Genomic DNA, 20,096 nt, shown 5'->3' with positions numbered 1-20,096 from the left:
TCGGCGGGGACCCAGCTTCCTCCTCTCTCTCTGCCTGCCTCTCCACCTACTTGTGATATCTGTCTGTTAAATAAATAAATAAAATATTTTTTAAAAAAAGAAAGAAGGAAAAAAAGGCAGTCTCTTCAACAAATGGTGTTGGGAAAATTGAACAGCCACATGCAAAAGAATGAAACTGGACAGCTTCGATACACCACACATAAAAATAGACTCAAAATGGACGAAAGACCTCAATGTGAGAAAGGAATCCATCAAAATGCTTGAGGAGAACACAGGCAGCAACCTCTTTGACCTCAGCTGCAGCAACTTCTTCCTAGAAACATTGCCAAAGGCAAGAGAAGCAAGGGCAAAAATGAACTATCGGGACTTCATCAAGATCAAAACTTTTGCACAGCAAAGGAAACAGCCAACAAAACCAAAAGACAACTGACAGAATGGGAGAAGACATTCGTAAATGACATATCAGATACAGGGCTAGTATTCAAAATCTATAAAGAATTTATCAAACTCAACACCCAAAGAACAAATAATCCAATCAAGAAATGGGCAGAAGACATGAACAGACATTTCTGCAAAGAAGACATCCAGATGGCCAACAGACACATGAAAAAGTGCTCCACAACATATGGCATCAGGGAAATAAAAATCAAAACCACAATGAGATACCACCTCACGCCAGTCAGAATGACTAAAATTAACAAGTCAGGAAACGACAGATGTTGGCAAGGATGTGGAGAAAGGGGAACCCTCCTACACTGTTGGTGGGAATAAAAGCTGGTACAGCTACTCTGGAAAACAGCATGGAGGTTCCTCAAAAAATTGAAAATAGAGCTACCCTGGGACCCAGCAATGGCACTACTGGGTATTACTCTAGATACAAATGTAGTGATCTGAAGGGGCACGTGCTCCCGAATGTTCATAGCAGCAATATCCACAACAGCCAAACTATGGAGAGAACCTAGATGCCCATCAACAGATGAACAGATAAAGAACATGTGGTATATACACAATGGAATACTATGCAGCTAACAAAAGAAATGAAATCTTGCCATTTGCAACAACATGAATGGAACTAGACGGTATTATGCTAAGTGAAATAAGTCCAGCAAAGAAAGACAATTATCATATGATCTCTCTGATATGAGGAATTTGAGAGGCAGGGTGGGGGGGTTGGGGTTAGGGAAGGAAAAAAATGAAACAAGATGGGATCGGGAAGGAGACATCTCACAAAACAAACTGAAGGTTACTGTGGGGAGGGGGGCGTGAAGGGGGGATTGGGTTATGGACATTGGGGAGGGTATGTGATATGGTGAGTGCTATGAAATGTGTAAGCCTGATGATTCACAGACCTGCACCCCTGGGGCAAATAATACATTATATGTTAGTAAAAATAATTAGTAAAAAATAAAAAAATTAAAAATAAATAAATGTACACTCCCAGGCCCATCTCCTAGGGATCTGGTTAAGGAGGTGCAGGGCTGTGCCCAGAAATCTACAGGAGGCACACTGGAGAGTTCTGGAAGAGGTGGCTCTGAGACACACATGGGTCTGGGAGCTACTGCCTCCCAGGCCTCGGAATGCGGCCCAGAAGATCCCCTGAGCTCTCAGCCTCTCTCCCTAGCTGTCCACCAAATCTGCCAATTAGACATCCCAGCACAACCCAACAGCGACCTCCTGAACCCAACATGCTGACTCCTTTGCTGGGATCACTGGGCCAGAAACCTGGCCATCACCCTTGTCTGTCCCTGTCCCCACCCCACATATCGACCATCACCAAGGCCAGCAGATTCTATCCTCTATGTGCCTCTAGGCATCCCCACCTCTCTCTAGCACCCCTACCAGCACCATGGTCCAAGCTCCCAGCTTCTCCTCCTTGCTTCCATCTGCTGCCACCATCCATTCTCTGTCCTGCAGATCTGATCCTGTCACTGCCCCGCACAAAACTCTCCTGCACTGAGCGGACTCTCGAACTGCCCTGTCCAATATGGTAGCTGCATGTGGCTATTTGAGTTCTATGTCCCAAGTTCTGCCCAAGTTCACACTCATCATGTATCAATGCTCAAGAGCCACACATGGCTGGTGGCTACCATATTGGCTAGCACAAGTATAGCACACTCCCATCTTCACAGAACGTTCTAGTGGACAGCAGAACTCTACAGCTTTGCTTGGGATCTCTTCGGGGTCTGGCCCCAGCCTCTGCTCAGACCACTCCCCAGCATCCCTGGCCACAATGAACCACTCTCATCTCCCTAAAGTCGTGCTTTCCCCTCTAAATCTTTGCACATCATACCCTTCCTGCCTTCCTAGCTTGGCTAACTCCTACTCATTCTTTGGGTCTCAGCTGTCACTTCTCCCCTACGCAGGACAAGTACCCAAACTTTGTTCAATCACAGCATGTAAAACACTGAGTCATGAGAGCCATGGACACATCTACACCCATTACCCCCATACCAACAATTTTCAACTAGAGGCAAGTTTCCTCCAATGCCCAGGGGACACCTGGCAGAGTCTGGATTCATTACTGGTGAGGTGGTCCTGGCATCCGGTCCTAAAATGCCCAGGATAACCTTCGCAGCAAAGAATCACCTGGCCCAAAATATTGGCAGTGTTGAGTTTAGCCATCCCTGCTCTGGATAGGACAGCTCCATAAAGGAAGGGTGCATGTCCTGTATAGTGTGTGTCCCCCCCGACCACAATCTAGAGTGGAGCATTTAAGAAGCCCAGATGTTCTGTAAGATTTTCCCCCACGATTTCAGTTCTCTTACAGTGCCTTACAACGACATTCACTGGTCATGACAGCAGACTGAATAATGGCCCCTCAAAATATCCAAGGCCTAACCCCTGGAACCTGTGAATGTCACTTTATACAGCAAAAGGGACTCTGCATATCCCATGCAGTGAAGGATCTTGAGATCTTGAGATGGGGTAATTATCCCGGATTATCCCGATGGATTCTAAATGCACTCACAAGCAAGCCTAGCAGAGGAAGACCGGGACATTGACAGAGACCATGCAATGTGAAGACGGAACAGAGAAATTCCAAGATGCTACGACGCTGGCCTTGGAGATGGGGGAAGGGGCCCCACCCAGCATCCACTGGAAGCTAGGAAAGGCAAGGGAAGGACGGATCTTCTCCTACAGCCTCGAGCAGGATGTGGCCCTGCTGATGCCTCTTCTTTTTTTTATTTTTTATTTTTTTTGTGTGCCAGTGAAACTGATTTTGGACTTCTGGCCTCCAGAATTGTGCGTTCTGAACAGAAAGACGTTTCTGTGATTTATCCCGTATTACCCCGCTCCTGGACCTGCACAGAAGCAAGCAGGCAGGCTACAGGATGATGTTCGGGAGAACTCGTGCTGCAAGAATGATCTCGGGAGCGTGGTTGTTTCCATACATGATCTGGCCTCCAGCTCGGAACTGGCCCTTCTGTCCTGGGCGCCAAGGGCTATGAATCTTGTCACACCTCCCCTCCTGGTCCAGGCTGGGCTGTGTCCCCCCGGAATGGAATCCAGAACCCAGGACGGGAGGCAGACATGCATAGCCCAGGCTCCTTAAAAATATAGAAACATGATAACACGGAAATGCAGTTCGCTCCAACTGCAAATAGGCAGACAAAGACTCAATTTCAAACCCTGTCATTTGCCCTATAAGTAATGGCCTTTATGGGGATGGTCGGCTGGAACGCTCAGCAAGGGTAGGAAGCCTCTCACTTGGGACTCCAGTCCGGCTGTCTCTGCGGGGCTTCCCCAGCTGGTGAGGCTAGAAGCTCTAAGAGCCTGATTTGATTTAACTCTGCCTTATTCTCATTTATTGCCTACTATTACCTTCATCTGTGGGTAGATTCCTTTCCTCTCCTGGCACTATTAGGTTTCTATAGTAATAATAAAGTTGTCTTTCGTTTTCAAAACCCAAAGAGGGCTGTTGTGAATCTTTTGCTCGGAATACCGTAGAAGGATAAATTTCTGCTGTTTCTAGGCCAACGATTTTAGAGTCATCTGTAACGGCAGCCCTAGGACACTCATAGGGTCATATTCCAATGTGGGGTATATTGGATTTGGGTCAGAGAGCTGGAAAGGAAGGGCGTTTAGGGGAGAGAACCCCACCCTGCTGGCTCGGAGGGTGTGAAAGCGAGGTGGTAAGGGTACCTGAGGCATGCGTTTCTAGCTGCGGTGGCCACCCAGGTCAACAGTAACGGTGTCCGTGGGTCATTCCTCACACCCTAGTCCTGCTGCCTTCTGGGTTGTGGAAGGTCTCTGGAAGGCAAGGGACTCAACCCAGGATGCTAGGTCTGTCTGGCACTGAAGCAAGGATTAGAATAAAAACAGAAGCTCTCGCCCAGCTCTCCAGCCTCCCTGCCAACCCTTCTCCCTTTCCCCACCAGCCTCCAGACATAGGGGCCTTTCTCTGCCCTTCCAACACAGCCTCAGGGCCTTTGTACCTGCTATTCTTCTGCTTGGAACACTCTCCCTCCAGAGTCTCCCATGGCTGGCTGCTTCTCATCATTCAGGTCTCAGTGCAAATACCAGCTCCTCAGAGAGACCCTCCCTGGCTGCAATCGTGCCAGCGGACTTCCCATCACTTTCTGTCCACCACCTGCTGATTTTTCTTCCCCAAAATCTTCTCACACTGTGTAACTATCTCAATACTATCTTCATTTGCCTGCAGCCCAGAGTGCAGGCCCAAGGATGGCCTGGGATCTTGTCTGATCTGCCCACGGTATGTCCCTAGACCCATGCCTGGCACACACCAGATGCTCAACACATTCTGAATGAATGAATGAATGAATGAATGAATAAGTGGGCAAGTGAAGGAGAATGAATATGCAGCTTTGGAGAATGCTTGCTAAACACTAGGTCCTAACGCACCTGATCTTGGCTTTCCGAAAGGCCAGCTCCTCTTCATTACCGAAGTCCAAAGACACATCCTCAGTATCATCCACCAGGGCCTGGGGGACACCAAGCGTGGATGGCAGGCGGTGGCCATCCCCACCCCTACCCTCTCTGCTGGAAGGGCCCCTCCCCCCGCGGCTGCAATCCGAGGCCTTCTGTCCATCTGGGGTGCGGCCCAGGCCCCCGTCGCCCATCCTTCCTCCAGTCCTCCCCTCTCCCTCCTCCTCACAGCCCCACTCCCTTGCCCGGAGCTCTCGCAGGCTCCTCCCGTCCTCTCCCTCAACCTTCCGCCCCAGCATCCCCGCGGCCCTACCTGCTTCATGCTTCCCAGAGCGCACCTGGAGCCCACAGCCCAGGCTCCGGCTCCGGCTCCGGCTCCCGCCTGGCCGGAATGCCCGGAGGCTGGGGAGCCGCGGCCCCTCCGCCCAAGCTGGCGCCCTGCGGTGCAGGTCTCGGGTGGGGGCGGGGCGCGCAAGGCCCGCGGGGCGCGCGGGGCCCAGAGCGCAGTCGCAGGCTGGGGAGGTGGGCTCGGCGGCCCGGGAGGGGGCGGGGCTTGGGAGGGTCCCAGACCCAGGGCTCGCTGGGGAAAGGCGCCTGAAAGGGAAAGACCTGACTCCCAGGCTGGAGGGACGGAGGGCCTCCGTGGGCACGGAGTGGACGATTCGGGCTCAAAGGCTCACTCGGGGACCGTGAACAGTAATCCAGGGAGGAACAGAGCGGGGGTGGGTTGGTGAATGAGGAGGATGTCCCGTAGTTGTCGGGCCAGGTGAGGGAACGAATGAATGAATGAATGAATGAATGCCAGGGTCGGATAGCCTCATTTAGGGTTTGGAGAAAGCCAGGGTCTCCCAAGTCTCCGGTCCCAAGAATTCCCTGGGGCCCTTCTTAAAAAGCAGATTCCCAGGCCCAGCTCTGGAGATTGGGAAGGCCTGGAACGCAGGCAGAGGAATCTGCCTTTTAATAGGTGAATCTGCTGACCTCAGTGAGATCGTCCTTCATCCGGGCGCCAGACACTATTGGTGGCGGTAACATCCAGGACGGTAAGACCTTCCCAGGTATCTCCGGGGAAAGAAGGCTTGCCATCTGCAAGTGTTGTTTGCAAGGACAATGTCACTCCCCTCCTTTCTGTCTTCTCCCTCTCCTGACCCCCCTCTTCCCCCCACCCAGGAGCAGAGGGCTGAAAGTCTATATGCCAAGGCCACTAGTTCTGCCTTTGCCCTCTTGTCATGGGCAGTAGGGGCTTGTCCGCATCTCCGGTGACCTGCAAAAAGGCCACTGGTCCACAATCTCCTGACACAATTCATTCACTGGTGGCCTCCTGAAGAGATGAATGACCTGGGGGGTGCCAAGGAGGAGTAGGAAACAGCTGTCAGGAGCTGCCTTAGGTCTGATCCGTGGGTGAGCATTCCTCCCTTTCCCCCCACTGACCCTACAAAGGGCTTGGCAAGTGCATGTGCGGGGAGCATGCTTTCTTGGGGGACAGGATGCCACCTTTGGGGTCAGCAGGTCTGGGCTGCCTGAGAAGCATCTCTCTAACAAGTTCCCAGGAGATACTGATGCCACAGGCCCCCAGCCTTCCTATGAACCCTAACGATCTGCACTACCAAACCCCAGATTCTAGAAAGGCCCGTTGTCTCTTCCAGCTCGAAGCTTGCTCCAGGCATAGGTGAGTGTCACACTGGGAAGCTGGGGGACCCTAAGCTTCCCCTACCCCACTAGTCCCCAGCTGTCTGGGATGCTCAGGGGAAGGGCAGGTGGAGGTTGAGAAGCCGTTGCGAAACATTTAGGGGCTTTTCCTCTAACCCTGCGAACCACCAGCTGTTGTTAGCTGTTAAGTTGGGGCTCAGCGAGTCCCCAGGGGGGTGAGAAGGTAGGAAAACCCCCTTGGAAACCCCATGTGGGGACAAACTGTCATTCTTGGCCATCAGGTTGGGCGTGCTGAGAATTAGCCATGGCCTTGCCATGTGGAAGTCACCCCACAAACACAAGGTCACACCACTCTCCCCCTTCCTGACCACATCAGAGCACAGGCTGAGGATATAGATGCCGGGGCCAGACCTGGGGCATTCCTTCCCCAGGAGACAAAGCTGTCTCTGAACATGCACCCAATTGTCCCTCTGCAGAGTCAGCCAATAGAATTTGGGTGTGGGGTGGGCAGAGAATCCATCAGTTCTGCAGGGAATAATACATCATTACCTTTGACATGCGGTGAACACTGACTCACACTGCTACCACTGAACATGCCCGCTGGGATCGTAACCCTAGTCACCTTTTGCTGGTCATGGCTCAGAGGACCTTGGGAAGCAGAGTTTCAAAGAGTAAGCCCACCTCTGATCCCTGGTCCTAGGGCTCCTGGTTCAGGCAGGCACCAGTCCCTGGACGGCAGTTGGAGGTCAACACACAGAGTTGGGCAGGCCTGGATGGGAACATACTCTACCACTTCCTCTCTGGGCAGCCTTGGGCCAGGGACCTCATCTCTCTGGCCTCAGTCTCCACATCTATAAAATGGGGCCACATCTCCCCTTTTCCCCATCATCACAGATGACACAAGACCTGGAGAAAACACATGGCAAATGCCCTCCTCACAGCTGGGGTTCAGGAGATAGCGGCTCTGGTGATTGTGACTTCAGTCACCAGCAGGGCCAGTGAGCCCCATGTCAGAGTCACTCCTTCCGCCAAGAGGCATCCGTCCTAATGGGGGAATAGGAACTGCCCTTTCCCAAACACCTACTGTGGGCCCAACTCTGTGTCCCCGGGACATATGACAGCTGGGACAGAAGACCCAGCATGGCCCTTTCTCCCACATGGAACCCCAGGAGCCCCAGGGCAGAAAGCAGGGAGTTGGGTGTGAACGGACATGGCTGAAGGCTGGGGCCTGGAGTCCAACCAGGGAGGTGTGGGCAAAGTAGGTGCCAGCCTGGCTGGACTGTTCCCATCCTTACGCCGCGGGAGGACAGCTGGCCCAGGGGGTGGGCAGGAGTTCAGATCTGAGCTGCACTGTCCCCCTGCATCAGTCATAGCTGCAGCCTCCGGGCCTGTCTTCCCCAGGCCTACAGTTGCCCCTTGCCGTCAGCCCTGCCTTGCCACTGGCTGGACTCCCTAGGGTCTGCCCTGACCATTGTCCTGCCGTTCCACCTCTAATAGGGCCTTGCATCCCACAAGCGAAAAGAAGGAAGCCCAGTGAAATGGAATTTGAGGGAAACAACAAATCATTTCTTAGTGTAAGTATATCCCACACACTATCTGGGATATACTTATGCTAAAAAAAAGTATCAGTCTCTCACCCCAAATTCAAATTTACCTGGGGTCCTGTATTTCAGCTGGCAACCCTATGCCTCCATAAGATTGTCAGATGAAACCCCGTGAGGTGGGTGCACCCAAGCTCACAGGTCCCAAAGCTCCCACCCTGACCCTGGGCAGCTATCCCTGTGCCTCTCCCCTTCTTGCCTCCCACAGATGCTCCACCCACTTCACGGGGCTCCTCCCACCTGACCTCCATCCTTCATGCAGGCTACCAGGGCAGTGTGGCCAGGAAGCCAAAGCATGGGGCAGAGGGAGGAAAGTGGGTCCCTCCTGTGGGCTGTCCCTGGGGGTGCCTGTCTTCCTTGTTGGGGTCGGGTGGTGCCCAGGGCTACCCTGACAGAGTCAGCGGTGCCTGGATCTCGGTGAGATGGGGAGAGATTCGTGACCCTGCACACTCCCGGGGTCCTTCATTCACTCACTTGCCTACTCATCCACCTCTTCTGTGCTGATCTAGATCTAGACACAGGGCCCTACCCTCACCAAGCTGAGATTCTAGTTAAGAAAGAAATAACAATTAGCAAACCTAGGGCCACCTGCTGGCTCAGTCGGTTGAGCATCTGCGTTCAGCTCAGGTCGTGGTCCCAGGGTCCCGCATCTGGCTCCCTGCTCAGTGGGGAACCTGGTTCTCCATCTCCCTCTGCCTGCCACTCCCCCTGCTTGTGCTCTCTTTCTCTCTCTGTCAAATAAATAAATAAAATCTTAAAAAGAAAAAAAAGAGTCAACAGAAGAGAACAAAGGCATAGAGACACTGGGGGCTTAGTGGGGGCAGGGAGGGCCACTTGGAGCTTCTGCATTTTCAGCGCATGAACTTCGATGTGTGTGCTGGGGGGAGCATGGATGTGGAGGAAACAGCAGGTGCAAAGGTCCTGAACAGGGCAAGACCTGGGTATGTGCCAGCCATGGGCAGAGTCTGGCCAGCTGGCAGAGGGTAGCATGTCCTGTCCCACACAGCTTTGGGGGCCCAGATGGGAGTGAGGTGACGACCCAATGGGTCGGGGCAGCTAGAAGCCACCTGGCTGAGGACAGAGGCCCAGCTCTGCTGTTCCTCTCTCTGTACAGGCCCAAGCACAACCCTGGTGGCTTTGGGGGTGTAGGGTTCCTGCCAAATCCATGCTCGGTGGAAAGGTAAGAGAGCCTGGTCAGGGTCTTGTTAGCTGGAGACCTCTGGGTCTCTGACAGCCACCACCATTCACCCAGCAAACAGTTTACAGATAAGCCCTCGCCCTGCCTGTTCACCAGGTTCCCTGGCTCTGTCCCCACCCCACCCCTATGGCGAAATATCCTCTGCGGTCTCCCCAGCTGCCCCTGGGGCTGCAGGACGGTGGCCAGCTCAGGGCTGCCAGGCAGGCCGAGAACGCGGCTTCTGCCACCCCAGGGACACAACAGAACAGAGGCCGTGGGAGGATGCAAAGGAGTGACGGCCTGGGTCCTTCCACACATTGCCAGGAAAGAGGGAGAAGAACCTTCTGGTTTAAACACATTGACCCACGGGTGTGGATCACACGCAACGTGTGCACCTTACTACGGTGAGGTTTGAACAAGTATGGGAGGGCGTCTGGGGGGCTCAGTTGGTTGGGTGTCTGCCTTCAGCTCAGGTCGTGATCTCGGGGTCCGGGGATCGAGCCCCACATCGGGCTCCCTGCTCAGTGGGGAGTCTCCCGCTCCCTCTGGCTCTCCTCTCCTCCCCTGCTCATGCTCTGTCTCTCTCACTCATACTCTCTCTCTCAATAAAATCTTAAACACACACACACACACACACACACACAATGGGAAATAACACTCATGGGACAATCGGCGAATGAGTCCTGGAGGGGTAGCGGCTAGCAGGTGAGACCCCTAATACTAAGGATAATGATTCATTTTTTTTTAAGGCATAAGGATGATGTCGTGGCTTTTATTTTTTGTTTGTTTGTTTGTTTTTTAAAGATTTTATTTATTAATTATTAATTAATCACAAGTAGGCAGAGAAGCAGGCAGAGAGAGAGGAGGAAACAGGTTCCCTGCTGAGCAGAGAGCCCAATGCAGGGCTCGATCCCAGGACCCTGGGATCATGACCTGAGCCGAAGGCAGAGGCTTAACCCACTGAGCCACCCAGGGGCCCCAGTGTTGTGGCTTTTAAACGTTGGGATATAATTCACATACCATAGCATTCACACTTTTAAAGTATAACATGTGGTGATTTTCGTAGATTCACAAAGCAGTGCAACGGTCTCCTCTATCTAGTTCCAGGCATTCTCATGACCCCAATAGGAATTATTATATAATTTTCGGTCATCCCTCACTGTCCCCTCCCCAGCCCCACCCCAGCCCCTGGCAACTACTCACCTGCTTTCTGTCTCCTGGATTTGCCTGTCCTGGATGTCTCATAGACACAGAATCATACACCGTATGGTCTTTTGCTTCTCATGTTCGAAAGGTGCATTCCTCCTGCAACAGGTGTGAGAGGTTTGGTCCTTTGCGAGGCTATACAGTTCCCTGTATGGCCATAGGGCCCCTGGTTTAGCCCTTCGTCAGTTGATGGACAACTGTGTACCTTCTGGTCATTGGGAGCAATGCCGCTATGACATTCCTGCCCGAGGCTTTGGGCGGACATGGGTTCAGTTCCCTTGGCCTCATAGCTAAGAGTGGAATTGCTCGCAGCTTCGTGTTTCAGAAGAGTCCCTCTTTAGAGCTACATACCAACATAGTAAGGTGAAATGACAAGACATTGAGGCTTGCTTCAAAATCATATGGGGGCTGGGAGTGGGGTACCTGGGTGGCTCTGCTGGTTGGGTCTCTGACTCTTGATTTCAGCTCAGGCCATGATCTCAGGGTCCTGGGATCGGGCCTGCTTGGGGTGGGGTGGAGGGGGGGTGTGTGGTCCTTTCTCAGCAGGGAGCCTGCTTCTCCCTTTGCCTGCCACCCACCACCACTTGTGCTTGTGCTCTCTGTCTGACAAATAAGTAAATAAAATCTTAAAAATAAAATAATGTTTTTAATGTTGAGGCGTGTTTTACAGCGACTTTTCTGTCGCCTTTCAAATTGCCACGTAATTACCTCTGGCAATAGAAAGGTCACCAAAGGTGCCTCTGGGAGGCTCAGTCAGTCACGCCTCTGACTCTGGATCTCAACTCTTGATCTCAACTCTTGATCTCAGGCTCTTGAGTTCAAGGCGGATGTTGGGCTCTGCCCTGGGTGTGGAAGCTCCTTTAAAAAAAAAGGGGGGGGGGGGTCAGGTGAGCAGTGTATGTCATTTTATATCTCATAACCACATCTAAAAAAGCAAAAATAAAACAGAGGAAATTGATCTTAATCGTACTTTTCTTGAACCCACTATTTCCAAAACACAATCATCTTAACGTATGAGCCATTAAGAAATTATGAAAAAGATACTTTACATTCTGTTGTCCTGGAGGACCTTCCAGCCCTGGGTACAGCATGTCCCCATTTGGCCCCGCCCTTCTCAGGGGCTCCATGGTGATTCATGGCTCCAGATGGGACACGGCGGCTTTGGATCAGAGCACTGATCCGAAAGCTCTTGTGACTTCTATTTTAATTGGCTTTGTCCATCTACAATGAGAATGTGTGCCCACAAAGGCAGACACCCTTTGTGCCTTTCTAAGTGCTATACTGTGCATTGCCTAGAGATGGTGAGTAGGTAGTGAATGAAGGACCCCGGGAGTGTGCAGGGTAGGGAATCTCTCCCCATCTCACCGAGGTCCAGGCACCGCTGACTCTGTCAGGGTAGCCCTGGGCACCACCTAACCCCAACAAAGAGGAGAGGCGTCCCCAGGGACAGCCCACAGGAGGGACCCACCTTCCTCGCTCTGCCCCATGCTTTGGCTTCCTGGCCACACTGCCCTGGCAGTCAGCATGAAGGACAGAGGCCAGGTCAGGTGGGAGGAGCCCCGTGAAGTGGGCGGAGCATCTGTGAGAGGCAGGAAGGGGGAGAGGCACAGGGACAGCTGCCCAGGATCAGGGTGGGAACTTTGGGCCCCATTAGCTTGGGTGCACCCTGGCCTGCAGGCATAGGGTTGCCAGCTGAAATTCAGGACCCCAGGTACATTTGAATTTGAGGTGAGTGACTGATACTTTTTTTTAATGTAAGTATATTCCAGATAGTGCGTGGGATATACTTACACTAAGAAATGATTTGTTGTTTCCCTCAAGTTCCATTTCCCGTCTTTTTGCTTGTGAGGTCCTCAGTCCTGCTTGAGGAGGAACGGCAGAACTTCTGCCAGGTTCCAGGCGGGCAGATCTTAGGGCCAGCGAGATCTTCAGGAGTGCCACCCGCAGGAGTAAGGGGTTGATCTGTGTCTAGTGCCTGGCATGGAGATCTGTGTGCTGGCTGTCCTTCCAGCAGCTGTCACTCCTTGTCCCCTCTGCGCATTCTCTCCTTGCTGAGGCCTCCTTTTCTGAAGTCCTGCGAAGCTTCCTCTGTGCCCCAAGCTTGCTTCCTATCCAGTCTGCCCTTGTCTGGTAGGGAGACCCTTTCTTGGGGCCAACCGGGCATTCCCCCAAGAGGGGACATTCTGGACCATGGGGCCAGCTTCGATGTGCTTGATTGGCTTCCCAAGGAACTGGCAACCTGGCCAGGCCATGGAGGAGTCAGCATACGGGCCAGAGAAAGCCTCTTGTCACTCAAGGGCTGGGACCAAGGACAGAGATGGCAGGTCCACAGTAAGGCTAGCCTTCTTGTCCAGAAGCTGGGAGACTGGGCAATGGCTCTTACCCATCTTACAGCTCTGGCCTCCTCTTGGAGCAGGAAGAGCTTGCAAGTCCCCGCCCCAGGTCCAGTGCTGGGGATATCATAATGCTGGTCTCTCCCCCAGCAGCAGGAGGTCCAGACGGGTTGCCCCCTGCTAGAGAAGATGGTTTCCACCACCATGCCCCCATCAGGCCCTGTTTGGAAGGGACCTGAAGCCTTTTCTACCTCACCTTCTGTCACTCATGTTCTGATAACATGGGCCAGACTCTAAGATTTCCAGAGACACCCAAGCTTCTCCCTACCTCAGGTCCTTTGCACCTGCTGTTTTCCCTGCCAGGACTTTTTAGGACTGAAAATATGAGGACTCTCTCCATGAGGCTTTCCCTAACTCCTGGCTCAGGTTTCACCTAATTGCTCAGTCCCTCTTTAGGGTCTGGGACTTAGGCGTGGCTTGTCCTCTTTCTAGCACTGTCCCCAGTTTCAAATCATCTTGTTTATTAGTAAAGCAATCTTTTCTCCTCCCCACCCACCACTAGTAGTATCTCCATCAAAGCAGGTGCCCCTTCTGATAACTTAGCCAGAGCATACTGTGGATATTTGAGAAGTTTACAGTTTAAAGTAAGTAAATGAAGAGTGCACAACTCTGGGAACTGTGCTGTGCTGCAAATCTCTGCCCGTTGCTTGGACAAGGACTTTGGAATCAAGGTCAACGGTGGCCTGGATCCACACCTGGAGGAGTGGGTCTGGATCCAGGTTTTACACACACACACACACACACACACACACACACACACACACAGAGGTGGACCAGGTCCCATTTGGGAAGCACTGGCCCCACCGGTCTGGCCTGGCCCTGTGGAAGGCGAGCCCAGACACCTCCTGACTATGGGCCAGTCTGTGCTCCAGCAGGCAGGGAGCTGCTACTTACGGGAAATGCTCTATTGAGGAGAAAGGGTGGTGCATTGTTTGGCCCAGCGCACTGGCCCCGGTCCAGACGGGTCAGGAAGACTTGCCGCTATGTCAGCCCACGCTCAGTTCCTCCCAGGAACAGCAGCTGCCCGCGGAGAAAAAGCATGCTCTCCAAGAGCACCCATCCGTCCTCTCCTCCCCCTTAATAAAAAAAGAAAGGGGAAAAGCAGCTTGGAAAGTATTTTAATGTCTCCCAAGAGAAAGCCAAGTGCGTTGGCTAAGAGCACAGACTTGGTAGTCAGCACACCCGGACATGAAGCCCAAGACCACTGCTGGTCAGCCAGGGCATTTTTAGCAAGTCACTTAACCTCTGGGCCTCAATTCTCCTGGGTGAATGAACTAGGGTCATCGTGGCACCCACTTCTGAGTGCAGGTAGGACAGAGTCAAAGCCTTACTCTTTTGCCACGTAGTCAGAACACTGCTGGTGCACAGTGTTTGCTAAGTAGATTATGTCCCTCTGCCTCATGACCACCCCAGGAGGGAAGCAAGGTGTGTGAGGTGGTACCCATTTTATGCATATGGAGACTGAGGCTCGGGGAGGGCTTTTGAAGCAGGTCTGCAGAGCTCATACACGGTAGAACCTCAGGTGTCCTACGCCCGGCTCGCAGCTCTTGTCGGCACGAGAGGCTGGGGGTGGGGGGCACAGTCCCCCCCAAACTCTTGACCTGGGGTTGCCAAGCTGGGCCAGATCTGATCCCCAGACCTGTTTGAGTTGGCTCTGAGTAGATTAAAAGGACAAACAAGAATGGAGTCAGTTGCTAATATTTTAAAAATCGGATGTCACCATTTATTTCTTTGGAAATCCTCATTTCTGGGCTTATTTATTGTTGTTTTTTAAGGTTTTATGTTTAAGCAATCTCCAAACCCAACATGGGGCTCCCACTCACAACCCCAAAATCAAAACTTGCATGTTTTCCTGACTGAGCACAGGGACTGTCCCCCTGGAGATGGGGGTTCACCTTCCTCAGTCTTGAGTTAGCTCATTTATGGTCTCTGCCTCTGGTAAATTTGCGATCGCTCCTTAAACTCCCACTGTTTTTGGCGGTACTGCCCAGGAGCAGACCCCGAGCCTGTGACAAGGACCCATGATCAGGCACTGTCCCCAGGGAGGGGGGCTCCCGCAGGCACGTGTTGCTAGGCAAAATCCCACTGAACCTGTATGAGCTTCCTGAAGGTGCCCTAATAAAATACCACAAACTGAAGAGCGTGGACAACAGATTTTTTTTTTCCCTCACAGTTTTGGAGGCCAGAGGTCCAAGGTCATGGTGTTGGCAGGGCCGTCCCTGCTCCAAAGGTACTAAGGGCGGGATCTGTTCCAGACCCTCCCCCAGCTTCTGATAGTTTGGGGGCAAAGTAGCTCCAAACTTCACATGGCATCTCCATATGCATGTCTGTGTCCCATTTCCCCTTTTTAGGATTCCAGTCATGTCGGAATGAAGGCCTACCCTATTCCAGTAGGAACTCACCAAAACTAATTACACCTGCCGTGACCTTATTTCCAAGTAAAATCACATTCTGAAGCGCTGGGGGTTAGGACTTCGATGGATAAACTTGGGGTGCAGGGGACACCATTCAGCCTGTAACCGAAGCTAGCTGCTGCTCACCCAGAAAGTCCTCCCTGGGGAGGGAGCAGGAGGCTTTCTACACCCCCACCCATCAGCCATTGCTTAAGGGCTGCCTCGAGCAGGGACAGGACTTGCCGGGGGCTCTGCCTCTGGGCACACACCGGAAAAGCAAGTCCTGGCAGACTGGGGGTCGTTCTCCCTCAGAGGCACAGGTGGGACATTTGGGAGGGAAAGTTCACGGGGGGGGGGGGCGGCAGGCATGGAGGTGGGAGAGGGATCCTGGGGGGTGTGGACCCCGCTGCCCCCTCCATCGAATGCATGGAAGGCACAACCTTTACCCCACATCGGCCACCCACTAGCTGGGCTCGGAATGACCCTACATGAGTCACTGGCAGCTGAGCGCCTTCCGTTTTCTACATACCAACCACATTCCACATTTGTTGGCACTGGAGCTGCCAAGGACAGAAGTGGATTGTACCCACCCACCCCCTTCCCCGTGTCCCCAGGGGTGGCTGTCACTCAAGGATGGTCAGGCAGTGGTGGCATGTGGGACCCTCGCACCTGTCGGCCTCATTGCAAGAAACACGACTCCTGCTCTAGAAGCTCTCCTTGGTGGGTACTCAGGGCATCCAAACCAGCATTCACTAGCATTCACCAGCTGGTGAAAATAAGCATCTGTATGCAGGATGGGCATCCAAATGAGGCCAAGTGGTGGGGAGGGGGGAGTCAGAGGGAAAGGGTTGGTGCAGGCACCACACGCAATGGTCCCCAAATCCGTCCCTACCCCGGCTGCCTCAGCATGTAAGTGCAATGTGTAGGACGCATGGGACCCTGGCAGCCTAGCTATGGGCACCTGCTAAGGAGCATAGCTCGAAGAGGGATGAGTTCACGTCCCTGGGGTTTCATCTCCTATACACCAAGATGGGAATGATGACCATCCTTCCTCAAATACAGGCTTTGAGTACCACCCAGCAAGTAGCAAACCCTTGATGAATGAGTATTCAAAGTTATTGGCTACTTGAAGCCACACTTGAGGGGGGGGGGGCTTGGCAATCCCTGGAGAGGAGAACCGTGGATGGGCTGGACTCTAGGCAGGTCCGGGCATGGTGAGATTTAAAGCATTAACTGAACATAGTCACACTTGGACTCTATCCGGAGAAACCTAGCTGCTTCTTAGGGTTCAGGATTCAATTCAACTTTCCTCTCGGTCAGCTGTGAATGCCAAGTGACCTCCATGGAGCCAGTTGCCGAGAATACTTGGCCATAGCTCCTGCCTCCCAGAGCCCCACGCGAGATGACCAGCCCACCCCAGGGCTGCCTGCACATTGCCAAGGGACCCTGAAGACTCAGTCTTCACTTCTCAGACTCCCTTGGTCTTCACATCTCCAGGACATGGCACTCATAATTCGGACTTATAGCTCAAATCACTTTTGGGGACATTCAGCCAGTAGTGGAGACCTTGAGAAAGGCCTCCCCCTGGACTTGACTGGTCCAGGCATGGCCCCTTCGGCCTGTGGGGCTGTTTGCCCCCAGCGCCGCGGGGAGACCCTCACCCAGCTGTGCCCAGGGGTGAGGTGCTCTCTAGAGTCACCAACCGCCCTTCGGCAGTGACGAGACCAGCTTGGAGGGACTCATTTTTCAGACGGGAAACTGAGAAGGAAGGGGCCCGAGGCCAGGAGGCTACTGGCGGAGACAGAGCCAGGCCCTCCCCAGATTGGTCTCTCCCTGTACCCTTACGCCACCACTCCCTGAAATCCATCTCCGTGTCTGGATCAGGCTGTTGTCAAACAGTAACCAGATCCAGTGGGACTCCTGCTTCACACTCAAAAAGGCTTCCCCTTGTCCGCACAATCAAATCTCAGCTCTTGACCCTGCACGGTGGGCCCTGAAACCTGCCCCCCTGGGGGGCTCGCGGCTCCGGGTGTCTCCCTGGGGCTGCACCCAACTTGCTCCTGCCTCGGGGAGTCTGCCCCTGCTGTCTCCTTGTTGGACGAGCCCTCCATGTGCTCGGGCACACTTGTCACATGACCCTTCCGTGTAATCTTGCAGGCATAGCTCAAATGTCCCTTCCGCAGCAGCCATGGTCGGGGTCCCGCCAGGACCTCTCAGCACTCATGGTTCCCATCACTGCAAGCTCCTTCTCTGCCTGGGGGCTCCCTCTGTCCTCCAGAAGCTGCTGGGCCCAGCGTGGGAGGTGGGTTAGTAGAGTCCCCACCAGTGACTTTCAGGAATTGGTGTCTCAATGGTGCATGCCCTCACCCCCACGCGGTGGGGGGGTACCTCTGAGGTTCCTAAAGTCCCCCATAGGACTGAGCCCCAGCTGACCACAAGGGTGATCTGCTCCAGAGAGAACCCCGAAACTGGCCCCTCCTGTGCCCTGGCCTCACCTCCCTGTAACTGTGGTTGAACATGTCAGAAAAGATGTGTCCATATCCTAACCCCTGAAACCTGAGACTGGGAACTTATTTGGAAAATAAACATTTTGTGGACGTACTTAAGGGTCTAAAGGTGAGACTACACTGGACACCATGGGGTGGCCCCCACACCCAGTGACCGGGGTCCTTATGAGAAGAGAGAAGACGCAGAGAGAAGGGTGGAGAGCAGGTGCAGACATGGAGAGACACGGAAGAGAAGGCCACGTGGAGGCATTGCTACCAGCCAAGGAGCAGCATGGATCCGTGGCAGCTCCCCAGAAGTGGGGAGAGCAGAAGGAGACAGACTCCCCCCACCCCCCTGCCCACCCCAGAGCCGCCACAGGGAGCCGGCCTTGCACGCTCCTTGACTTCAGACTCTGGCCTCGTGTCGAGGTTATCCCCGTTAGTGGAGACCTGGGAGCCCGAGGGAGCAAACACTGCATCAGGGTCCCTGAGCCCTGCGTATCCCACCCCCCTGGACACGTCACTCCATTGACCATCTTCACCTGCAGAGATACAGGTGACTTCTTTGCTTCCGGTCTGGTCCCCCGCCGCCCCAGAACGGACTGCTGGGTCCTGACTGCCCTCTTCCCGGCCCTGTACCTCCAGCCCCTGGGAAAGCACTCAACTTGTGACTTGTGACAGCCCCTCTGTATACAGCGGATGAATGAATGAATGCATGAGCCATGAGCCCCTGTACAGTGCTCCTTCTCCCTCCCTCCTCACCTCCTAGCTGATCGAGATGGGAAGAAAAAAAAAAAAAAATATATATATATATACATATATATATATGTATATATATGTATCTTCCTCACTGAACTTGGCACAGATCCCAGAGCTCTCAACCCCAGCTGGGCTATAGAATCCCCCAGAGAGTTTTTGTACAAGATCCGAGCCCCGCCCGGTCCCAGAGACCCCAAACAACCTGGTCTGACGTGAGACTCCGGCGGCAGCATTTTTCTGAAAGTTCCTCCGGATGATGCCAATGCGCGGGCAGGGTTGAGAAACCCTGGTTTGGAGGGAAGGCGAGAGGACATGACAAGGTTAGAGTTGTAGCGTGATGAACCAGCCCCGTCTGCCCAGCCTGAGGGGGGAGGGTCCCCAGATGCTGGACTTGCAACTGTTAAACCCAGGACCACCCCCAGCAACCCAGGTTGAGTCGGACCCCTGAGCGCTCCCTAAGCCAGCTGGGTGGTATTTTACTCCCACCTTGGGCACTCTTAGAGGAAAGGGTCCCCGCTGTCTGCAGGAGAGGCCGTGGGGAGCCTGCTCGAGCCACCTGGTCCTAACAGAGGGGGCAGGGCTGCAGCTAGACGGGGCGCCCGGGGTCCAGGCAGCTGGTGCTAAGGAAGGATGGGCAGACCCTGCCCCCTGCCCCCCGGGCAATCATGGTTCTAACAGAAGGATTTTCCCCTGTGGTTTGTGGGCACTACAGACTCATCGCGAGAGTCTTTTGGGGTCAGGTTGGGACTGTTTTTCCTCAGGAGCCCCTCCAGGGCCTGGCAAAGAGTAGGTGCTCGGTACACAGAGGTTGAGTGAACTGGGGTATACAACACATCGACCACCGTGTCAACCAGGAGCACCCAGGCCTTTCTCCGCTTCCTCTCGCTGTTCTAGAAGGACCTGAAGCAGATGCTTGACGCATGGATGTTGACTAATAGGAAGAAAATATTGACTGCTTTTCCCGAGGTGCTCCTTTCTCACTCTAGCCTCTTGCCCATTACCTTGCGAGGGTTTTGGGGGGGGGGTTTCTCCTCACACCACTTGATGTGTGGGTTCACCCAGCCACACAAATAAAATTACTCTCTGTTCTTCTGTTTGATGAGTGCTAAAACCACCAGCGAACTCCGAGATCTTACACTGAAAGAAAATTTTTAGCTGCTTCATGCTAAAGATGAAAGACTGCCTTTCTTGGCTTCCCCCACAGTTAGTGGGGTCATGTGACCAAGCTAGTAAGAGTCCATCGTGCCACTTCTGGGATCTGCCTTTCCCTCTGATGGAATACAGTCGTGATGACAGGAGCTGGAGCAGCCACTCTGGATCATGAGGTAGAAGCCCTGAGCAAAGATGAGAAAGCCAGACAAGAGAGGGAGCCTGGTTTCTGTCCCTTGGAGCCATGTGGCTTATTCTGAATGGCTGACAGGTTTACGGTTACATGAGAGAAATACACTCCTACTGGTCTGTAAAAGCAGCCATAACTCTGTCTTGTCTCACACACCAGGTCATGCATAAATGGCTGGATGGATGTTCATCCACTGTGGGGGTTAGGG

The 20,096-nt window shown here is 53.4% G+C and overlaps 1 protein-coding gene and 1 long non-coding RNA gene across 4 annotated transcripts in view; both read right to left on the bottom strand.

The window, feature by feature from the left end:
• TVP23A (trans-golgi network vesicle protein 23 homolog A) overlaps positions 1 to 5,440 on the bottom strand; it is a 32,926-nt gene extending 27,486 nt beyond the window's left edge. Inside the window, exons 1-2 of the mRNA XM_082714144.1 lie at positions 5,201 to 5,440; positions 4,864 to 4,943 (exon numbers count right to left, since the gene is read on the bottom strand). Of these exons, the coding sequence (XP_082570270.1) occupies positions 4,864 to 4,943; positions 5,201 to 5,209 (89 nt within the window). The 5' untranslated portion in view covers positions 5,210 to 5,440. The remainder of the gene's footprint in view (positions 1 to 4,863; positions 4,944 to 5,200) is intronic.
• A 454-nt stretch (positions 5,441 to 5,894) lies between these two features.
• Positions 5,895 to 14,999, bottom strand: LOC309854720. 3 transcript variants are annotated; one of them, XR_014306381.1, is made up of 6 exons: positions 13,806 to 14,999; positions 11,227 to 11,376; positions 10,516 to 10,617; positions 8,714 to 8,866; positions 7,216 to 7,303; positions 5,895 to 5,970 (listed from the first exon to the last, which is right to left on the bottom strand). It is a non-coding gene; the product is annotated as an uncharacterized lncRNA (long non-coding RNA). The 3 variants fall into 3 exon arrangements; XR_014306383.1 differs by lacking the exon at positions 13,806 to 14,999 and adding an exon at positions 11,568 to 12,442; XR_014306382.1 differs by lacking the exon at positions 13,806 to 14,999 and having other exon boundaries at positions 11,227 to 12,442.
• Between the last annotated feature and the right edge of the window lie 5,097 nt (positions 15,000 to 20,096).

Source organism: Mustela nivalis, assembly GCF_964662115.1.
Source record: "Mustela nivalis genome assembly, chromosome: 19".
Lineage (NCBI taxonomy): Eukaryota > Metazoa > Chordata > Mammalia > Carnivora > Mustelidae > Mustela > Mustela nivalis.
This window is presented reverse-complemented; position numbering and strand designations above follow the sequence as displayed.